The 21,074-nt window shown below is 39.3% G+C and overlaps 1 protein-coding gene across 2 annotated transcripts in view; it reads right to left on the reverse strand.

Moving 5' to 3' along the window:
- Positions 1-604: 604 nt before the first annotated feature.
- CSGALNACT2 (chondroitin sulfate N-acetylgalactosaminyltransferase 2) overlaps positions 605-21,074 on the reverse strand; it is a 49,398-nt gene continuing 28,928 nt past the window's right edge. For both annotated transcript variants that reach the window (XM_082854715.1, XM_082854714.1), the window contains 3 exons: positions 19,579-19,673; positions 8,987-9,068; positions 605-3,600 (listed from right to left, as the gene is read on the reverse strand). In XM_082854715.1, coding sequence (XP_082710841.1) covers positions 3,308-3,600; positions 8,987-9,068; positions 19,579-19,673 — 470 coding nt within the window. In that variant the 3' untranslated portion in view covers positions 605-3,307. The remainder of the gene's footprint in view (positions 3,601-8,986; positions 9,069-19,578; positions 19,674-21,074) is intronic.

Below are 21,074 nucleotides of genomic sequence, written 5' to 3' on the forward strand. Positions count from 1 at the left end.
ATAAGGTCATGTTCAAGGATCAGATAAAGATGTACATTTTCCCCAAAGTGACCTTATAGATTCAATGAGATTCTAATAAAAATTCACAAGTTTTCATTAAAGTTAGCAAGCTTATTCTAAAACTTATATGAAAGTACAAAGGCTGCAAACAGCCATAACAATCTTCAAGAACAAGGTGAGCGGATTAATTCTCAGAAATTATCAACTCCTATAATGTTACAGTAATATTAGACTGTGATGTGATAACGTGGTGAGAGACAGCCTAATCTGCTGAACAGATGAGAGCTCAGGAGCAGACCTGTGTGTGTATGACATCTGATGGATGAGAGTGGTTTTGCAGATCTGTGGGTAAAATATGGACTTCATAGTAAGGCGACGCTGGAAAAAAGTGAAATGCAATCCTTACGTCACATAATATACAAAACCTCTTCCACTTTTATGACTGGGAAAAAGCAAAGCTACGTATGAGGTATTTAGAAGATAATACAGAACAATAGCTTTACGATACCCTTCTCTATTATGAGGTCATAAATCAGTAATAAAAAGAAAACATAAAGGAAAAAGATTAATTGAACACATTAAAGTTAATTTTTATTCATCAGAAAGTACCATCAACAATGGGAAAAGACAAGCCACATCCTGGGAGAAGTTACTTGTAAACATTTAACCAACAAGAATTGGTACCCAGAATATGTGAAGAATTCCTATGAACTTATAATAATGGGCAAAAAGACTGGAAATGAAAATTATAATTACAATTCATGCCTAAAGTCCACTAGATTAGCAAGAATTAATAAGTCTGACAAAATTAAGTATTGCCAAGGATGCAAAGTGAATCTCTTACAGTGCTGGAGGTGGTCCACTTCGGAAAGTAAGTTGAACGTACACACAACCGATGACTTAGCATCATTACTCCTAGAGAAATTCTCGCACACTCCTAAGAGACACGCACAGCAGTATTCACGACAACATTGCTTGTGATAGCAAAAGCAAATAAGCAAACAAAAAAAAAAATGATGAATGATCCAAATATCTATCAACAGTAGAATAATACTACAGTATTTTCATTCAGTGGAATACCAGTCAGTAATGAAAATGAATTAATTTTGAGATTAACATGAGTGAACCTCAAAAACAAAATACTGAAAGTTAGAGTATAATGAAATAATATGCATACAAATTCAAAACAGGCAAAATAGTCATTGGGTAGAGATACATACATAGTTGGGAAAACTGTGAAGAAAAATGAGTGAAAAACTATCACAAAAATCAGGATAGTGACTATTATGGAGAGAGTGAGGTGAGGGTATGTGATCGAGAAAGGGCACACAGAGACTTTTCACTGGTAATGTTCTATATCCTAATCTGAATAGCTGGTGCACTAGCGTTGGCTTCATTATTCTTTAAAGTACACATTTACATGTCAAACACTTTTCTGTATTTATGATATTTTACAACAGAAAGAAATTAACTTATCACATTTTCATTTAACTTTCGGTAATAAAATACTTTATTGGTACCTTTTACTGTCAAAAACAGAGTAATGTTTCCATTGCTTAGCTTCCATCTTTAAATGAAAAGCTTTTTTTTTTTTTAAAAAAGGAAAAAAAATCATTTGATTCTGTCAAAAAACCAGCTACAACTCACTTTTGCAAATAATTAGGTTCTCTCACTTTAAATACCTTAATTCACTGGTCTTCACAATAAATAACTGTATATAAAAGGAGACAATGGCCTGAACAATTTTGCAGAGAACATTTTACACATCTTAAAAAACTAAGCCTAAATGCTACCCCAACTAAAAACTTGTAAGAATATTTAGTAAGAGTTATTATAAAATTGAATTCATGTAGCACCAAGAAATTTGGGATTTATAATATTTCAGATGATATGATTTACTGAGAAAAAAGAGTAATGATTTGTCTTCTATGAATTTTCAGGGGTTTCTATACAAATAGAAAGAATTCAATATAGGTCCCTTTTAAAAGCCAAAGGTTCAAAAATCTATGCATGCCTTTCACCATATCTCCAATTTGTGGATCTAGCAATTGACCATATGGTAAAAGATCCATGTGTGATAAATAACACAGTACAGTCATATCTGAATATAATTTCTTACTCATCTTGTCTCCTTAATATAATTTACACCTCAATTAAAACATCATTCTATCTGCAAGTTATATATTTCTCTAAAATATTCTGTAATTCAGATTTCCATTTAGACAACCTTCCCATCCTCCCCTTTTCTCAAATCAGTATGATCTTATGGTATACCTCATTAAATTGTTTGGTTTTTCTTCCTTCAGTGAAACTCCTCCTCAACTCAAAGTATTATAATAACACAGATGTAGCTTAATTAACATATTAGAAAAAAGAATAATACATACATTATGGATCCATGCTAAATAAGACAATACAAAGCCAAAAACACACGACACCATGCTATGCTCATCTATTCTGAACCACCACAAGAAGGCCCTGATAGGGCCCTGGCTCATGTAAACTGATGTCCCAGACACCCCTAGTGTCCTACACTCCAGCATAATTAACTGTTCTGTTAAAGACGTTTCCATGTTTATTTCTGTTTGTTCAAAACAGTCTACAGCAACTTTGACTCCTAATCCTGAACATGATGCTAAATTTGTAACACATTATATTTTTAATCAAGCCACAGATTATAACCTTAGTATTTTCTACTATTACCCATTTGTTTAAAAACAGACATTGAGGGGGCTAGGCAACAACACAAAGTTGAGGGATTTTTGTCTCTGCCTTCTCTTGATTAGTTGGGGATTTTAGATGTGTCATTTAATTATTCTCTGCTTCAGTGAAAAAGGATCCTTTAAGCAACTGCCCAAAGATCTTAATTTAAAACCAAGTAGGTTGACTCAGTGGTCGGTAGGTGAAGAGCCCTTATCCACACACTCCATCCGTAACACTCCGTCCTCTCTTTGGGAACAGGATGCTCCCGACCCACCTTCAGCACAACACATTCCATCCCTCAGCCCAGACGCAACCAGGATACACATCAGAACATGAAGCCGGGTAAAATTAACTCAAAGCTACTCTTAGAACAAATACCAGATTTTGATTGGTCAATGATTCCATAGTGAAGTATACTCACAAAACAGAGACTTTGCATTGCAAAACTTGCTTTTTCTTCTCACACTAAGTTAAATTGCTAAAGTAATGTCAGCAAGAACACAAAAGATAAGCATGTCTTCTCTGAAAGAGGCACTGCATCTAGAATTGGAATTAAGGCTAAATAGTGCTGGTTTGTGGTTCAGACTAAGTGTCACTGATGACATTAACCAACAGATTCGCTATTTGTCCTGTATGCCTGTTTGTGAAGATGCGTCTCTATCTCCTCCCTGAAGACCAGCATTCCCAGGTGCGAGTGAGAGGCCTCGTTCATGGCTTTGGACTGGATGCACATGCGGTACTGCTCGGGTGTCAACTCATCAGCACAGCGTTTCTCGTGCCAGAGGTGGAAAAGACCAGGAACCGGAGTCCGAATCACAATCAGGTCACCATGTAAGTATTTTCGATAAAGATGAACATCTTCTCCACCCCAACCTTTTACTTCCATATCAAATCCACCTGCAGGATCAAAACTCACACTGTTAAATAACTGCCTGGCAGCCAGAGCACAGTCAAACCTGATAAACATTTAAACATTCTGCTTCAAATGAGATGGCACGGTATAATCCAAAGACACCCGAAGTAGAGGACTGACATCCTGGTTTAGAAATCCAGTTACCAGCTGACGTCTAGAAGCTCACAATCTGTTGTTGAGAGTATCAAAATGAGATTAAACATTTGAGAATACTTTGTAAACTTCAGAGTTCTACAGAAAACCTCTAGAAAGTCAAATAAAGGAGAAGGAAACATAAATCACCCACAATATCACCACCATTAATGTTTTATTATGTTTTCTTTCTATCCTTTGAGATCCAAGTTCTTCTGGGTCACAGAAAACTTTCCAGAGGGGAAAACAGAAGAAATGGCCAAGGTGGACACATAAAGTTGAGAATGGGCACACAGATGATTTAAAGCCATGGAAGTGGGTGAAATTACTAGAGTTTACAGGGAAAACAGGGCCCAGGTCTAAATGCTAAGAAATGTCAATATCTAGAGGGTAAACAGGCAGAGAAAGACAAGTCAGCAAAACAGACTGAGAGGCGGCCCCAGAAGGAGAAAATTCTGGAGAATGTGCTATCACAGTAGTGAAGTGAGGAAAGCATCCTGAGAAAGAAATGGTCAAGTGTGTGCTGCTCAATTAAGAACTTAAAAAGAATCAAGTAGACCTGGCAATGTAAATGTCACTTAGAGCCTTACTTAGAGCAAGGGAGATAGAGTTCACACTATTTCCAAATTGGTTTAAGCTGAACTAACTTTAAAGAAGCATGGAGAATACAAACTATTTTGAGTTTTTTGAAAAGCTAGAAAAGATTCTTAAAAATGGAGAAAAAAATTAATTCTTTAATTAAAAGCTAGGTTTCCAAATTATGTCTTTTGTCAAATAATTCTATGTCACTTAATTTCACTCTCATAGGATGACAATAATCCTGAGATCTCTGAAAAATATTACTTTAAATAGTCACAGCTTTACTAAATGCTATGTCTGATTATATCTTGGCTTTTCTTCCTTGTAGATACGAATAAGCTCCTCAAATATTGGAGACGGCATAAAAATAAACAGAGGACTTCCGGTTTCTGGTCCAGCATGTACAGACCTTAGAAGTCATCACTCCATCCTGACAGCAAGTAAAAAGTTGAACAAACTGAAAACTCAACAACTCTTTTCAGATCCCTCGGAGAAATAAAGTCACAGGGCAAACTGTGAAGACACAGATAGGTGGGTAAGACAGAATCACAACTATTAGGGAAGAAATGGACTAGTAGAAATCTCCAGGGGAACCAGTACTGGGGTAGGAAAATCTGAACTGTAATTGATGAATTGCTAGAGGCTCAGTGGAAAAGTCTAAGAGTTGAAAATTCCAGAGAGGCCTGCACACTTTTCTGAGTTTTACCTCTAGGTCTACCAGGTTCTCACAGTGAAGACTGGAGAAAAATCCCCTAGCGCTTTCAGAAGGAGGGGGAAAGTAACCATTCTGAAATATGCCAGGGCATTTTGTTCTTCTTAATAAGGCCTGTGTTTAGGAAAAACTATTTTACCAGAGTCTAACCTATCTGGGGGAAGGGATATACCCAACTCCAGCCCACTCTGGCCATCCTATCCCACCTAAGATTGGGGGCTGTGTCTGTGAAACGATTGTGAAGTTCATGGTCCAGGCTCACTAAAGATGGACTGAGACCTTATCATAGGACTACAGAATTCTTCCTCTTCTCCCACACCTTACCATCACTAAAGGCCTAGTTACTGCAGTTTCCTTTACCCAGTACATCATGTTCAGCTATGAGGAAAAAAATTAGGCAAACTAAAAATCAAAAAACAGTTTGAAGTGAGACAGGCTGGGACCCGGGACCCTTTGCTGCAGTGCTTACACCTGGACACACCTCTCCTCGAAGCAAGAAAATACAAAGAAACTGTATGGGACGAAAAATAACTGCATGACTGCGCAGTTGGGGCAAATTATGGATAGAAAGATACAAAAGATCGAAAAACCCAACTGCCACTTCTAAAGAGCCTGGAGCAAAAACTGGGTGTCAGGAGCAAAAGCAGGGAACTGCGCACGCCCCCTGCACTCAGCCCCACCAAGGGGTGGGCAGACCATCTAAGCCACCCCTCTGCTCCGACCCCTGGACACACGCCTACCCCCACCCCGTATAAGGAACAAGCTCGCCCTGCCTCAGCGAGTGAGCAAGCAAGGGAACCTGTCGTTTGTTCTCACTCCCCGGCTGCTGCAGCAGGGGCCCCAATAAAGCCTTGCATGAATTTCTTGTCCGGCCTCTAGTCAACTTCCATTGATTGGGGAAGGCTAAGAACCCTGGTCAGTATCAGAGAGAAAGAGCAAACATCAGAACCAGACTCAGATATGGCAGGGATGTTGGAACTAAAGGACTGTGAATTTAAAATGACTATAATTAATATGCTAAGTGCTCTAATGGAAAAAGCAGACAACATGCAAGAACAGGTGGTTAATGTAAGCAGAGAGATAGAGATCCTAAGAAAGAATCACAAAGAAATGCTAAAGATAAATAGCAATGTAACAGAAATGAAGAATACCTTTGAGGGGCTCACTAGTAGACTGGACTTGGCTGAGGAAAGAATCTCTGAACTTGAGAACAGGTGAATAGAGACTTCTAAGACTGAAAAGCAAAGAGAAAGAAGACTGGGGGCGGGGGGTGGGGAGGGGAAGAAAAGAAAACACAGAACAGAATATCCAAGAACTACCGGGACAACTACAAAAGGTGTAACATATGTATAATGGGAATACCAGAAGGACAGGAAAGAGGGACAAGAACAGAAGCTCCAAATGAAAGAGGCTAAACTGCAAACAAGTGCTGCTGAGAGGGCAGGGGCTCCCTTTCTCACCCAGCCCACATTCATAGGGTAGAGGCTCTCCAAGAGGGAGTAGTCCCTTCTGCTGCCACCTAATGTCCTGCTCATAAAGCAGGGGTGTCCCTCTGAGAGAAGTGTGCCACTATCTCCACCCCCAGGTCTGGAGCAGAGGCTCAGGGGAAGCAGCAGTCCATAAGAACAAATGCTCCAGAGCTTTTCCCAAAGGAACTGACTTTATTTAAAAGAGAATGTGCAGAAGTTCAGGCCTAAGGGGGCTCTTGAAAATACTGGAGATTTGGTGGTAAACAATTAAGAGGAGGCTGGTAGCCCCATTAGAACAAGCTAAAATGTAGGCCAGCCAGTTTACCAGAACGAGGCAGGCAAAGAGACAGCTAAGGCAGGGAAACATCAGGCCATGTGCACAGCCCTCCTTGGGTCCAAGCAAACCTCAAAAACTTGCCCCAAAAACTACCCTGCAAAAGGGTTCGATTTAATTGGTTCAGACTACGGAGCAATTTATGTCCCAGAGCACTGTCAAATCAGAGCAAATTAGTGCAGCCTAATAGGTAGAAGTGACATCAACAGGCATGGAAAGAGACAGTCAAAGAGAGCCCCGCTAAATCCAACGTCATCCCAGGATGGCTGTGCAACATGCCCTGATGAGAGACATGAGAAGCTTCATATTGTTGGGACGCAGAGGGTAGGGAGACAGAATTCACTAAAATAGTAAAGCCAAGTCAATTAATAAATGAATAAGCAAAGTCAAAACATAATACAAGCCCTGGAGGCAGCGGGAGTCAATATCTAGAATCAACACAAAATATTATCTAAAACGTCCAGTTTTCAAAAAAGTATTGAAAGAATACTGAAAAGTGTGACCCATATACCAAAAGAAAAGCCCGCAACAGAAACTGCCTGTGAGAGCGCCCGGATGTCAGTTTTAGCAGATTTCAAAACAACCATTATAAATATGTTCGAAGAATTAAAAGAAATCATGCTTAAAGAAGTAACAAAGTAAGATGACGACGTCTCATCAAGAAGAGAGTATTAATAAAGAGATAGAAATGAGATTCTAGAGTTAAAAAGCACAATAACTCAAATGAAAAATTCACTAGAGCAGCTCAACAGTAGATCTGAACTAACAAATGAAGAATCAGTGAACCTGAAGATAGATCAATTGAGATTATGCAATACAAAGAGGAAAAGAATTGAAGAAAAATGAACAGTCTCAGAGAAATGTGGGACACCATTAACTGCTCCAACATGTATCTAATAGAAATACAAGGAAAAAACAATGAGAAAGGAGCAGTGAGAAATAACAGAGGTCAGAAGGCAGTGATGTATCCTTACTATTTTATTAAGCAAGAAATCAGGGAAAAAGGCATTAGTCTCATGTAATAGTCTTTTTTATTACTATTTGCTGATTTTCCATCATTTGTTACAGAGATAAAAAGACAAGGTAGAGGACTTCCCTGCTGGCACAGTGGTTAAGAATCCACCTGCCAATGCAGGGGACATGGGTTCGAGCCCTGATCAAGATCCCACATGCCGTGGAGCAAGCCCGTGTGCCACAACTACTGAGCCCGTGTGCTGCAACTACTGAAGCCTGCACGTCTAGAGCCTGTGCTCTGCAACAAGAGAATCCACCACAATGAGAAGCCTGTGCACCGCAAAGAAGAGTAGCCCCTCCTCGCTGCAACTAGAGAAAGCCCACGCACAGCAACGAGGACCCAACATGGCCAAAAAAAAAAAAAAAAAAAGACAAGGTGTAGGAATTTCCAAAACAAATGGCTGATTATAAAAATGAAGGTAAGATGGACCTAAAAAATACACAAAATATATTCTATTAAAAAATATATATACCATGTATTCTAACACGTTGTGGAAAGGTAGCCCCTGAATGAATCAGGAGACATGGAATGAATGAATCAGGTTTCAGCCTGCTTCCTTAAACTAAGCTCTGATACTTTAATTTTTGCTGGGTGAGACTAAAGGTACAGTGGGGCAGGTAGCTTAGATGAGATCCTTCATGGTTAGCTTTGGTTTAGGAGAGTGGATAACTAAGCCAGTGATTCCAAGTTCCCCACTCCAACTTCAACGAGAGCTAGAAAGAGTAGGTGTTTTCCCATTTGTTTTAAATACTGGGATTTTGCATTATGTTCAAGAAATCCGTGGTTTCCCCTCCAAGTAAAAAATATGAAAGCCCTTGGACTAGATAACCCAACATTATTTCTAGCTGTAACAATTCATGAGTACACCACCAAAGCCAGGTACAGATCTTTTGTAAGAGTACTCGAAACAACTGCAAATATGGGTATTTTATTTTATCATTATGACCTCATTTTTCTATTCAAAGACACTAATTATAAGCTCACTTTGCCTTTCATATTTCCAGACTCTTCAGCTAATCTCAGACATTCAAAATTTAATAGGAAAACATTTACATCTGAGACCTTTTAGAAAAATACCATATTACAGTATATACCTAAAGTCCTATCCTTAAATGTAAGGTATACTTACCAATGGTCAGGAAATCTGATCGATACTGACAAGTCATTCCAAAGCCAAAATCTCGCCAAAAGCCAGAATCCTTTTTGTGAACCTTAAGTTTAAAAAACAAAATTCAATTTAATCCCTCAAAAACTAGAAGTAGTTTCAATCAACAATGAAACAAATAAAAATATTTTCCAAATAATACTTTTTCCTGGCATTTATGTGACTGATAATGGATCAGATGCCTTTATATTACTAAATCCTTACAAAACCAACAAAAATACAGTAATCCCCATGAGCATAGGATTCTTGCTACTTCTTTTTTGTTGTTTTGTTTTATGAATTTTGTTTTATTTTACTTTTTTTATACAGCAGGTTCTTATTAGTTATCTATTTTATACAAATTAGTATGTGTATGTCAATCCTAATCTCCCAATTTATCCCACCACCACCGCCCCACCCCCTACCCTGCTGTCCCCACTTGGTGCCCATACTTTTGTTCTCTACTTTCAATTTAATTTGTTCAAACCTTGTAGAAGGTGCAAGCTGAGGTTACTAACAATCAAAGAATTTGATGCCTGACCTCAGGGGGCTTACATTCTGTTTAAGGAGGACACCAGTTGCACAAGCACATACCGTAATACACTGATCACTTCTACACAGTAGACCTTATTTGGTGCCTGGCCAGCATCCATTCCCCTACCGCTTTCCTAACTGTGTACAGTTTTGCTCTGGTAATTACCTGGCCCCATGCAGCCCGTGAGTTTCAGGGACGCTCCTTCCACTGGCAGCGTCAGACTGGGCCGTGAGCACGCTACACCAGTGAGACGGTCTCACCCTACTCACTTAGGAACTGATTAGGCATTAGACAAAGTTCAGGTCAACATGCTAAAACAGGAGGGCTATTGGGAACTTTGGAAAACAAAGCCCCCTCATTCTTCTGAGAGCTACTAGAAAAGACACTTGCTCTCTTTGGATGGTGTAGGGCAGGAGTAAGCAACTACCACCTGGCTTTGCAAATAACTGTATTGGAACAAAGCCACACTCATTTGTTTACAAATTGTCTATGGGTATTTTTGTGGTACAATGGCAGAGTTATTAAATAGTTGGAACAGGGACTGTATGGTCTGCAAAACCTAAAATATTTTCTATGTGGCTCTTTACAGAATAAGTGTGTCAACCCCTGGTGTAGGGTATAGATGAGAAGTTTGGAACTGCTGCAGTCCTTTCCCACCATGAGGGAAACCAGTTTTAAAATGGAGCAGTCACCACTGAAGTCCAAGCAGAGAAAGAAAAAGAAAATCAGAGCTTTGATGACACTGCACCTGCAGAATGAAGTAAAAGTTGAAGCTTGATAAACCTCCTTTTAAAATTCATACATTCAACAAGTCTTTAATCTGTTGGACTTGGTTTTGGGAGCTGGGACCCAGCAGGGAACAGAGGAGACAAAATCCCTGCTACCACAGAGCTTCCGTTTTGATGGGAAAATAACCAATAAATAAATATAGGTCTCAAGTGGTGACACATGCTGGAAAGAAAGATGCCGTAGGCTAAAAAGAGAGCAAGATAGAAAGCCTATTTTAGATATAATGGCCACAAAAGGCCTCTATGAGGAGATAACGTTTGAGCAGGGACCCTACTGAAATCAGGGAGTGGGCTATGCAAATATGTGGAGATCATTCCAGAAGCATGTACAATGGCTCTGAGGGAGGAGCTCACTTGGAGTGTTTGAGAAACAGTAAAGAAACAACTGTGGCAATAGCTCAGAAAACAAGGGCAAAAAGAATGAGGCCCCAGGTCAAGAAACAGCTATTACATTTTCCAAACATAAGTGGTATTACAGTATTTTGATAGGCTTATGGCAATGATCTAGAAGAGGCAAAATGTTAGGATAGGAGAGAGTGAAGAATGGCTGAGAGGCGCCCTTGTTTAGGCATGAGGGATGAGCTCCATGTAGTTCACTACAAAAGGACGAGCTGGCCTTAGGAAGGAATGTGGCAGTTCCTCCACTGGGACTGGAGAGAGGCTGAGAATGGGATACAGAGCCAGTGAGGCCGATGGATCTCATGACAGGAGAATAAGGAAGTGAACATCCGACTGCTTCTCTTTTCTAAATGAAACAGATACGTGGAGAGTGAGGAGTGGTGAGGGCTGCTGGGAGGCATGAGAAGGATAGTGTGGCGGGCTCGGAGGACAAAGAGTGGGTGGACTAGGGTAAGGCACAGGATTTCAGGGCAGTCTGGGACTCCTGAGGCCTGTGGTCACCTTTAAAGCTATGCTGTGTAGTGGGACTGTGTGTCTCTCACTCTCCACATTCTGCTGCTCTGGGGCCGGGTTGACAGAGTTGTCCTTAACCAGGTTAGGGTTCTAAGAGAAAACACTGGAAGGAGTGAGGGATGAAGGAGGTGAGTGTATGGCAAAAAAGAGGCTGTGGATAACAGCTAACCATGGAATCTGAGTTGGGTAAGGAGGGAAATGAGGATATGGATGTGAGGAGGGTGACAGAGAGGAGAGAGACAGGCACCTCACCCAAGCTGCAGCATTCTGAGACAGCTTCCTCCAAGAAATGAAGTTAGAGCTGGGATCTGAGAGATAAGTAGGAGTTAGTTAAGTGAAAGATGTGCTGGGAGAAAGTTCCAGGCAGAGGAACAGTTTACGCAAAGGCCTGTGATGGAAGAGAGCACTGTGGGTGAAAGATGGTGGGACTAAACACTGGGGTCAGAAGTAGAGGTGCCCATAAATGTGAAGCAGGGCTCAGGAAACTTTTATAGAGAACTGGACAGTAAATATTTTAGGCTCTGCAGAACATAGAATCTCCGTTTCAACTACTCAATTCTGTCACTGTAGTGTGAAAGCAGGCATTAACAATTAAATAATCAAATGAACACGTTGTGTTCCAAAAAACTTTAAGGCCACTGAAATGTGAATTTCATATAATTTTCATGTGCCATGAAATATTATCCTTTTAAAAATACTTTTCAACCATTCTTAACTCATGGGCCATTCAAAACTAGGCAGCAGGCCAGATGTGGCCTGCAGGCCACAGACTGCTGACCCCTGGCCTAGAGGGATCAGCAGGGCCACATCAGAGAGAACTACGTGTGCCTGGTCACATGGTTTGGGCTTTATCCTAATGGTAATGGGGGTTCTCTGAAGAGTAGGAGCAAAAGGAGTAATGTGATCAGATGATGTTTTTGGAAGATCATTCTGGATGATAAGGGAGAAGAGATAAGGAGAGAGAAGAGGTAAGAAGGCAAGAACGGAGGCAGTGAGGCTGGTTAAGAGGCAACAGTTATAATCTGGGGATAAGAGGCTGGTGGTATAGACTGTCATGGTATGTCCAGAAAGAAAAAAAATTTGATGGATGTAGAAAAGATTTAGGACACAGAATTGACAGAAGTCAACAAGTGACTCCATGGGCAGGAGCAGGGATTGAGACGGAAGGATCATCCAAGGATGACAGCAGACTGTTGTCCTGACAATGGGTATGTGACGGTACCTCCCCCACAAGAGCAGGAGCACGGGGTTGGGGGCGGTGGGGACCAGTCCAGAGATGGATGATGTGGAGCTAGGTTCTGTACACAATGAATTTCAGTGATCTGTAGGGCAACCACAGACTGGAAATTCTTGCAGATAGCAGGAATATAGGAATATACAGGTCTGTAGAGGAGGCAGCTTTTGAGAAGAGTGAGACAGTCTGAAAAAGCTGCTGTGCAGAATGGGAGAACCACTCTGGAAAACAGAATGAACCAGGCAGTACTGAGGACTTGGCTCAAGTAGGAGCTAATAAATGAAATACAAATTTTCCTTTAACATTTGGTGGGGGGCGGAAGGCTTCTTCCTGAGGGCAGAACTTTTTGTTAATTTTGCTCGCTATTAATTTTGCTCACTGCTATATCCCTAGTACCTAGAACAATGCAAGGCACAGGATAGGCTTTCAATAAATACTTGTTAAATGAATAAATAAATTTATAGAGGCATAAGTTTTGTGGCAAAACCAAGAGTGGGCTCTAATATTCTTATCTCCTTTGTCAAAAATATATAATATATATAATCCTGGTGCAAAGTATTAAAACATCCACTCTGACATTTCTACCCCAGGCCAATTCTGATTTTATAAATATTATGACTTCATTTATAACTTTAGTTTCTTTAAAAATTCTTCAAATATTATCAGACTTGGGGAAAAGAGTCATTGGTTTTGTTTGATTTTTAAATCAGCACATTTTCACTGAGGAAAAGTAGAAGGAAACTCATATTGTCTACAATCCCTGATTGTTAATATTTTATTGCATTTTACTCTTTCTCCTAAGCATGTGGGAGATGCAGCTATCCACACATAACCTACATCTCCAGCCCTCAGCTGCTCACAGACGGCAGGTCCACGAATCCCCCTGGCAACTTGGCATTTTCCCTTGGATGTCTGATAACCAACACACACCTACCATGCTCAAATTGAAGTCCTGATCTCTCCTCTTGCCACTCCTGTCTTTCCCTCACTCTCCACATCTAATCTACCAGCAAGCTCTGTCAGTTCTGTTTCTAAATCATAGCCAAACCTTTCTCCACAATCACCATCCTCACCCAAGCCACAGCACCGCCCCTGGTCTACTGCAAAAGCCTAACTGGCTACTTGCAGCTAGAGCCACACACAATCCATTATCCAAAGAACCAAAACTCCCAAGGTTTTCTATCACACTTACATAAAATTCAAACCCCTTACAGGGGTATAGCAAGCTCTATATGACCTGGCCCAGCTCTGTGCCCGCTCGCCCCCTGTGCTCCAGCCACCTTAGGAAATCTACTAGCTGTCTTTCTGCCTGGCACTGCCTTCCCCAGTCACTGTGTAGCAGGTTCCTTCCTTTCATTCGGAAGCCCTTCCAACAGCCCCATCTCAGAGAGGCCTTTCTGACCCAACGCAACACAGATACCACCTAATCACTCTTCACAACGCAGCCTGTTTTAATGATCTGCATGGTATGTGTTAATTGATTTTATTTTCTGTCTTTTCCTACCAGACTGAAGATTCTTGTGAACAACAATCATGTCTGTATGGTTCTACGTGCTGGGGTTACAGCAGTGAATAATGGCTGGCATAGAATGGACGTTCACTATTTGATGAATTAATATAACAGAGTGGAGACTATGGAGCCACACTGCCTGGGCTCCTGGCCCCATCCTGGCCAGCTGTGCATTAGGGGAGGGGCACTCATCCATGCACAGCTGTCTCCTCATCTGTAAAACAGGGGTAATAATAGCACCCACCTCAAAGGTTGCTACAGGATTAAATGAGTTAACGTGTATAAAAAACAGCACAGTACCTTGCACAAACAAAAGGGTACATAAAAACACTAGCTATTATAGCATTAAAATATCTAAAATATATATACACCATTTACCATTTTTTAACTTCACATTTACCTCTACATTTACACTGTTGTATTTATTTCCATTTCATGAACACTTTCCTCTTGACACACAACATTCACCACAGTATATACTATAATTCAATTTATCATTTTATTATTAGAGTTTTGCTTGCTTTCAATCTTGTCAATATTATGCATATTGCTACTCTACACCTCTGATTATTTCCTCAGGAGAGACTCCTGGGAGTGGAAATTATTGGATCAGAGGGATGAACCTGTTTGAAAACTCCTGACCCAGAAGGCTCACCTGCATTCCCACACCACTGGCAGGGACGGAGGAGCCCCTACCCCACCAGCCTCACTCACATGGCTGTTTTTCAAAACAGCGATTTCACAGCAGAAGAAAAGTATCGCACTGCTGTTTTAATGCATTCTTAGTAAGAATGACTATTTAAATATATTTACTGTGAATTATTATCAAATGCCTTTTAACTATTTTTTTCCTATTTGGTGTATTTCCTATTTACTTCTAATACAACTTTAAACATTATGGAGAGCAAACTTTTGTCTTATGCTTTTTAAGTGAGAATAATGAAGCTTAGAAAGGTTAAATAAATTGCAATGGTTACAAACTGGTGAAACTACAACTTGAAATGGAAGTACTTAAACTTATTTTTCTATACAACATCTTAGAATGAATCCACTTTCAAATCATTCTTCGCCCACATCCTCCCAAACCAGACAAGAAAATTCGCTCTTCACCCTCATAGGCTGAGTCCATTTTGCACTTCTTCTGGTTTGTTTTTCCAAGTAAAATTTTTTATAAATAAACTTTTTATTTTGAAATAATTTCAGATTTACAGAAAAGTTGCCACATAGTAAAGAGTTCCCATATACTTCTCTTGTAGCTTTAGCTTCCCCTAAATGTTCTTATCTTACACCGTTGTGGTACATTTGTCCAAACTAAGAAACCAACAATGGTACATTACTATTAACTAACTGCAGACTTTATTTGGATTCCACCAGTTTTTCCTTTAATGTCCTTTTTTCTGTTCTAGGATCCAGTCCAGGCGACCACATTGCATTTGGTGTTATGTCTCCTTAGTCTCCTGAGAAATTGTGACATTTTCTCAGTCTTGTTTTTGATGATCTTGACAGTTTTGAGGAGTAATGGTCAGGTATTTTATAGGATGTCCCTCAATTTGGGTTTGTCTGAAGTTTTTCTCATAATTAGGCTGGGGTTATAGGTTTTTGGAAGAAAGACCACAGGGGTGAAGTGCCTTTCTTGTTACATCATATGAGGGGGTACATGACAACACTAGTAATGTTAACATTCATTACTTGGTTTAAGGTGGTGTCTGCCAAATTTCTCTGTTGAAACCTACTAGTTTTTCTTTTTTCATACTTGTTTCTTTGGAAGTGAGTCACCTAGCTCCACCTTCTGGAAAAGGGAGTATCTACAAGTTATTTAGAATTTGGTAGGGAAGATCTGTCTCTTTTCCCCCTAATCTAATCAACCTATCAATCTATCCAGTTCATTCATTATTATTACTTATTTACTCACTCACAAATTTATTTATATCAGTATGGACTCATGGATATTTATTTTATTCTAGTGTTATAATCCAGTCCTAGGTTATTTATTTTGTTGCTCAAATTGTTCCAGCTTTGCCACTGGGAGCCCTTTCAGGCTCTTGTGTCCCTCTGACATACCCTCATCCTTTTGTTGTTTGAATATCTCCTTACTTTCTAGAGCTACAAGATGCTCCAGGCTCCTCTATTTCCTGTCCCAGCACTAAGATCTGGGAGCTGGGTATGCCTTTTACTCTAAAGATGTCACTGCTTCTGGGTCTCTTGGGACAGAGTTAGGTCATACATGTATGTATACCATGTATATATCCTTTGACTTTTTAATCCTAAATTGCTATTAACTTCTTTTTTATTATGTGTTTCATCAACAAGTACTTAAGGAAACTAAAGTTTTACTAAGTTCTTGCTGTTGTTGACCACTTTTTAAAAATAATTTATTTTAAATAAAAATTTTTTTGGCTGCGTTTAAATAAAATTTTTTGGCTGCATTGGGTCTTTGTGGCTGCTCAGAGGCTTTTCTCTAGTTGTGGCAAGCAGGGGCTACCCTTTGTTGTGGTGCGCAGGCTTCTCCACTGCGGTGGCTTCTCTTGTTGGGGAGCACGGGCTCTAGGTGCATGGGCTTCAGTAGTTGTGGCACTCAGGCTCAGTAGTTGTGGCTCATGGGCTCTAGAGCACAGGCTCAGTAGTTGTGGTGCATGGGCTTGGCTCTGCAGCATGTGGGATCTTCCTGGACCAGGGCTCGAACCTGTGTCCTCTGCATTGGCAGGTGGATTCTTAACCACTGCGCCAGCAGGGAAGCCCCTGACCACTGTTTTATTCTCAGGTCTTCCTCTTTCAATGTGCTCATTCTCATTCTGCTGAATTAGAAAAGGTCTGTGAGAAATAACCTCTGAGCTCTTCAGTGTTCAAAAATGTCTATTTTGCCCTCAAATAAGTCAAATATGGATTCTATAATCGAAGTTATTTTTCTTCAGAATTTTCAAGGTATCATTTTATTATCTTCTAATACCAATATTATCATGAAGGCCGCGAGTGCCAACCTATTATTCCTTGGTAGACAAGCTAGGTTTTGCTATTTTTGGCGTCTCTGGAAACTATTAGGATTGTCCCTTGACTTCTGTTCTCAAATGCCAGAAGACTTATCTTTTCTTAGTTCTTTGAAGTTTTCTTCTATTTCCTCCCCTCTCTATTCTCTTTTCTTTCTCTTCTGGAACTCCTATTAAACAATCTGGGAGCCTCTGAATTGATTTCCCACATCTCAATTTTTCTCTCACATTGTCTCTTGGCCTGTCTGCCAGTTTATAAACTATTTCAACTGTGACCATCTGCTATTCAGCCCATTTACTGAGTTTTATATTTTCACAATTTCCAAGTTCTGACTCTATTTTTAGCAACAAACAGTTTTACAAAATCAACATTTTCTCTAATTTCCTTAAACATATATTTAAAGTTGTTTTCTACCTGTATTCATATTCTCATATGTTAATTTTTCTATTTATTAAAATTTGGTGCCTCTTTCATTGTGTTAGCTTCCCTCAAATGTTTGGCTAGCTGTGGTTAGCTGCCACTCATTTTTGTTTCAAAAATCATTGTTCAAACACCCCTGGTTCTTAGCTATGATTACAGGGGTCTATCTCCAGCAATAGTGAAGGAGGGGCTAAACGTGGTCTTGGGCAAAATGTGCCAATGACGGCTCACCTCTGGAGTCTGGGGCTCCCTATCCACCCTACAACTCAGTATTCCTAGGACCCTACCCTGCCTTTCTAGCTCCAGGGACCACACACACTGCCTCAGCCTGTAGGTCAGTGCCTGTGATGCCTGCTGTTCAGCACAACTTCCAGAAAAGCACAGATACTCTACCACTCCCTGTCTTCTATGAGCTCAGAGGATGCAAGGCAGCCCCATCTTCAGTGTTGTCCTGAATATGTTCCAGACTGTTTTCTCCTCCATTAATCAACCCTATGACAACTATTGTCATCTTACAGAAATTTCTCAAAATTTAGATCTCCTAATGGCACTTCTCTCATTCTCCAATACGAATATGCCTTTTTATTTTTAATAATTCACTTCTACAAAGGATTTACGGTGTCAGATAGGGCAGATGTAGATGCTCAGTTTGCCACTTTGACCCCATTTGTATCTATATTCCTAAGTAATACTAGCCTACAGATAAGGTAGAAGTGTGTGTGTGTGTGTGTATGTGTGTGTGTGTGTGTGTGTGTGTGTGTATGTTTATGTATACATGCTTTGCCAGGGGTTGATATGAAGATAATGCTGGCCTCTTAAAATATATTAAGTAGATCATATGGCACTAATATTATCTGTTCTTTTAAAGTTTGGAAAAACTCACCAGTGAAACATATCTACATATCTGCAGGTTAAATGTTTGATAACTGTTCTAATATTTTAAATTGCTCTTCATCTCTTCAGAGCTTCCATCTCTTTTATTTATAAAATACTAACATGAGCTTTTATAAAATATTAACATGAGGGACTTCCCTGGTGGCCCAGTGGTTAAGACTCCATGCTTCCAATGGAGGGAGTGTGGGTTTGATCCCTGGTCAGGGAACTAAGATCCCGCATGCTGTGCAGTGCAGCCAAAAATAAAATAAAAGTACAAAAAAAAAAAATTTACATGAATTTAGTTCATTCTAATATTTTATAAACTCTCAAATCTTTCCTTTTATTTAGAATTTTTAAAACTTACTATATGAAATAGATTTCTCTTAATGTTTTCTTATTCTAATTTTGTACGTTGTTGTTTTCTATTTTACCCTGAATCTGCCCACTTTATGATTACATTTTTTCTGCACATAAAGAATAAGCTCCTATATTTGTCAATCTATTATTTTTGGTTCATTAATTTCCACCTTTATCTTTATTTCTTTCCTGGAGTTACTTTCCACTTTTTAAACATGTTAAATTGTCTTCTTAGTTCATTTGTTTCCTTTTTGTTCTTAATGTTAACAATAAAAGATTAGGCTAAATGCAATACAGTATCCTGGACTGGATCCTGAAACAGAAAGAGGAGGTGTAGTAGAAAAACTGGTGAAATCCTAATAAAATCTATAGTGTAGTTAGCAGTAACTTACCAATGTTAATTTCTTAATTTTGACAAATGAACCATGGCTATGTAAGATGTAAACAATAGGGGAAACTGGGTGAAGTACAGGAACTCTCTATACTATCTTTCCAACTTTTCTGTAAATCTAAATTATTCCACATGTTCATTTAAATTTTTTTCAAAACTTTTGTAACTTTGTCAATAACTGTAAGTTCTGATATATGGCATTCCCATTCCAAGGCTAAGTAATTTCCCACAGTATATTATTCCTTCTTATTTATTTAGTAGTTTTAATTTCCAGTTAGTAAGGTTTCTAAAATTAAAATTTATTTTTAGTATTACTAAAAATAAGTTGGTAGAAATGACCGTACAGTTTTCACAATCTAGAACCTGAATTTTTCTCTGTAGCCTAAACTTTTCTGCCCACCCCCCAACCCCCTGCCAGAATCACACTTTATGGAGGGGGTACACTATGAAAGTGTGTTCATAGTAACTACAGTTTTTAATTGAAACTATGTTTTCTGTTTGTGAAACAAACATAAAGGAACCAGGCAAGGATCTCTGAGACTTTTCATAACCGATAGTAAGAGTCTTACCAGCTGCTGTTCCACAGGCGGGGGCACATCCAGATTGGCATAAACAATGGCAGGGTTGTAAAGACTAAACACCACAGGGTAAAACACCTTCTTACCTATAAATTAAAATATGTTTACATCACAAAAAGAAGTAATAAAGCATTGATCTTTATTGCAGTAAAGTCTTTGCTACGACTTCGTTAAAGTGTTTCTTTGTTACATATGATGATCTTATTTTATTAATATTGTATTTTATCAATGTTCAGGTTACTGAAACCTCATTTGATGAACATGATGATGATTTTATAACATATCAGTAAGTTTGGCTATGAAACTATAACCTTGCAAAAGAACAGAGAAAAAAAGACTAAAGGGTGCTTTATTCCCTTTTGACATGTTTATTCCCTTTGGCTCTGGGGCGATGCACAAAAGCATTCTCTCACCTGTTCTGAGGTGAACCATTTATTAATCATTATGTCATCGAATTAGCAGTAACAGATGTAGGTTAACCTCTGACAATCACCAAGAAACTTAGAAACTTCTGTTAAACTCACCCTTCAAAACGAATCATAAAAACAGTGAATCCAAAGGATATTGTATAATGGATACATAAATAATAATTAGAATATAGAACTGCAGACAGATCTAAACAAGATTTGGAAAACTTGGGAAGATTGAGTTAAAAATACATGATGTGGGGTTCCCTGGTGGCGCAGTGGTTGGGAGTCTGCCTGCCGATGCAGGGGACACGGGTTCGTGCCCCGGTCCGGGAAGATCCCACATGCCGCGGAGCGGCTGGGCCTGTGAGCCATGGCCGCTGAGCCTGCGCGTCCGGAGCCCGTGCTCCACAATGGGAGAGGCCACAACAGTGAGAGGCCCGCATACCGGAAAAAAATAAAAAAAAAAACCCACAAAAAATACATGATGTAATAGCCCCCTCAAAAGGCCTTGTCATTAGCATTCAGATTGTTAGCACTGAAAGGACCCTTTAAGGCTAACTAACTAGCCCATCTCCTCTCAACAGAGATCCCCTTGCTGAGACTGGCCTCAATCAGACGTGATAATATGTAGCACTCAGAAATTGTCAAGGACCCTGTAAGTAATGTGGCAGTCTTTTTATTACAAGATCCCCAGCAGATGTTCATCTCATCTTCATTAAAACCCACTTAGGGAAGGGGAGCTCAATTTCCCAGAGGCAAATCTATTTCTTTTACATTAAGGAAATAATGTAAAAAATATATAAAATATATATTTTTGCCTGGTAAAAAAAAAGGTAAATCTAACCCTCATTTACCCACTTGACTCTCAGGGAGTTCCTGACAACCATCCCTAACCAAATTGATTAATAAGAAGATAATAATTTGTACGATATGAATAGTTCTATATAAAAAAACATTTACTATGAGATTTTTTTAATATAGAAAACTTCCTTTTCACATTTAAAATAATATTTGATATATAAAAATGTCATTTACTCTTAACATTTTCAAAAAATATGTACAACATAAAACAAAGTA

This window comes from Leucopleurus acutus (assembly GCF_964270905.1).
Source record: "Leucopleurus acutus genome assembly, chromosome: 14".
Classification (NCBI taxonomy): domain Eukaryota; kingdom Metazoa; phylum Chordata; class Mammalia; order Artiodactyla; family Delphinidae; genus Leucopleurus; species Leucopleurus acutus.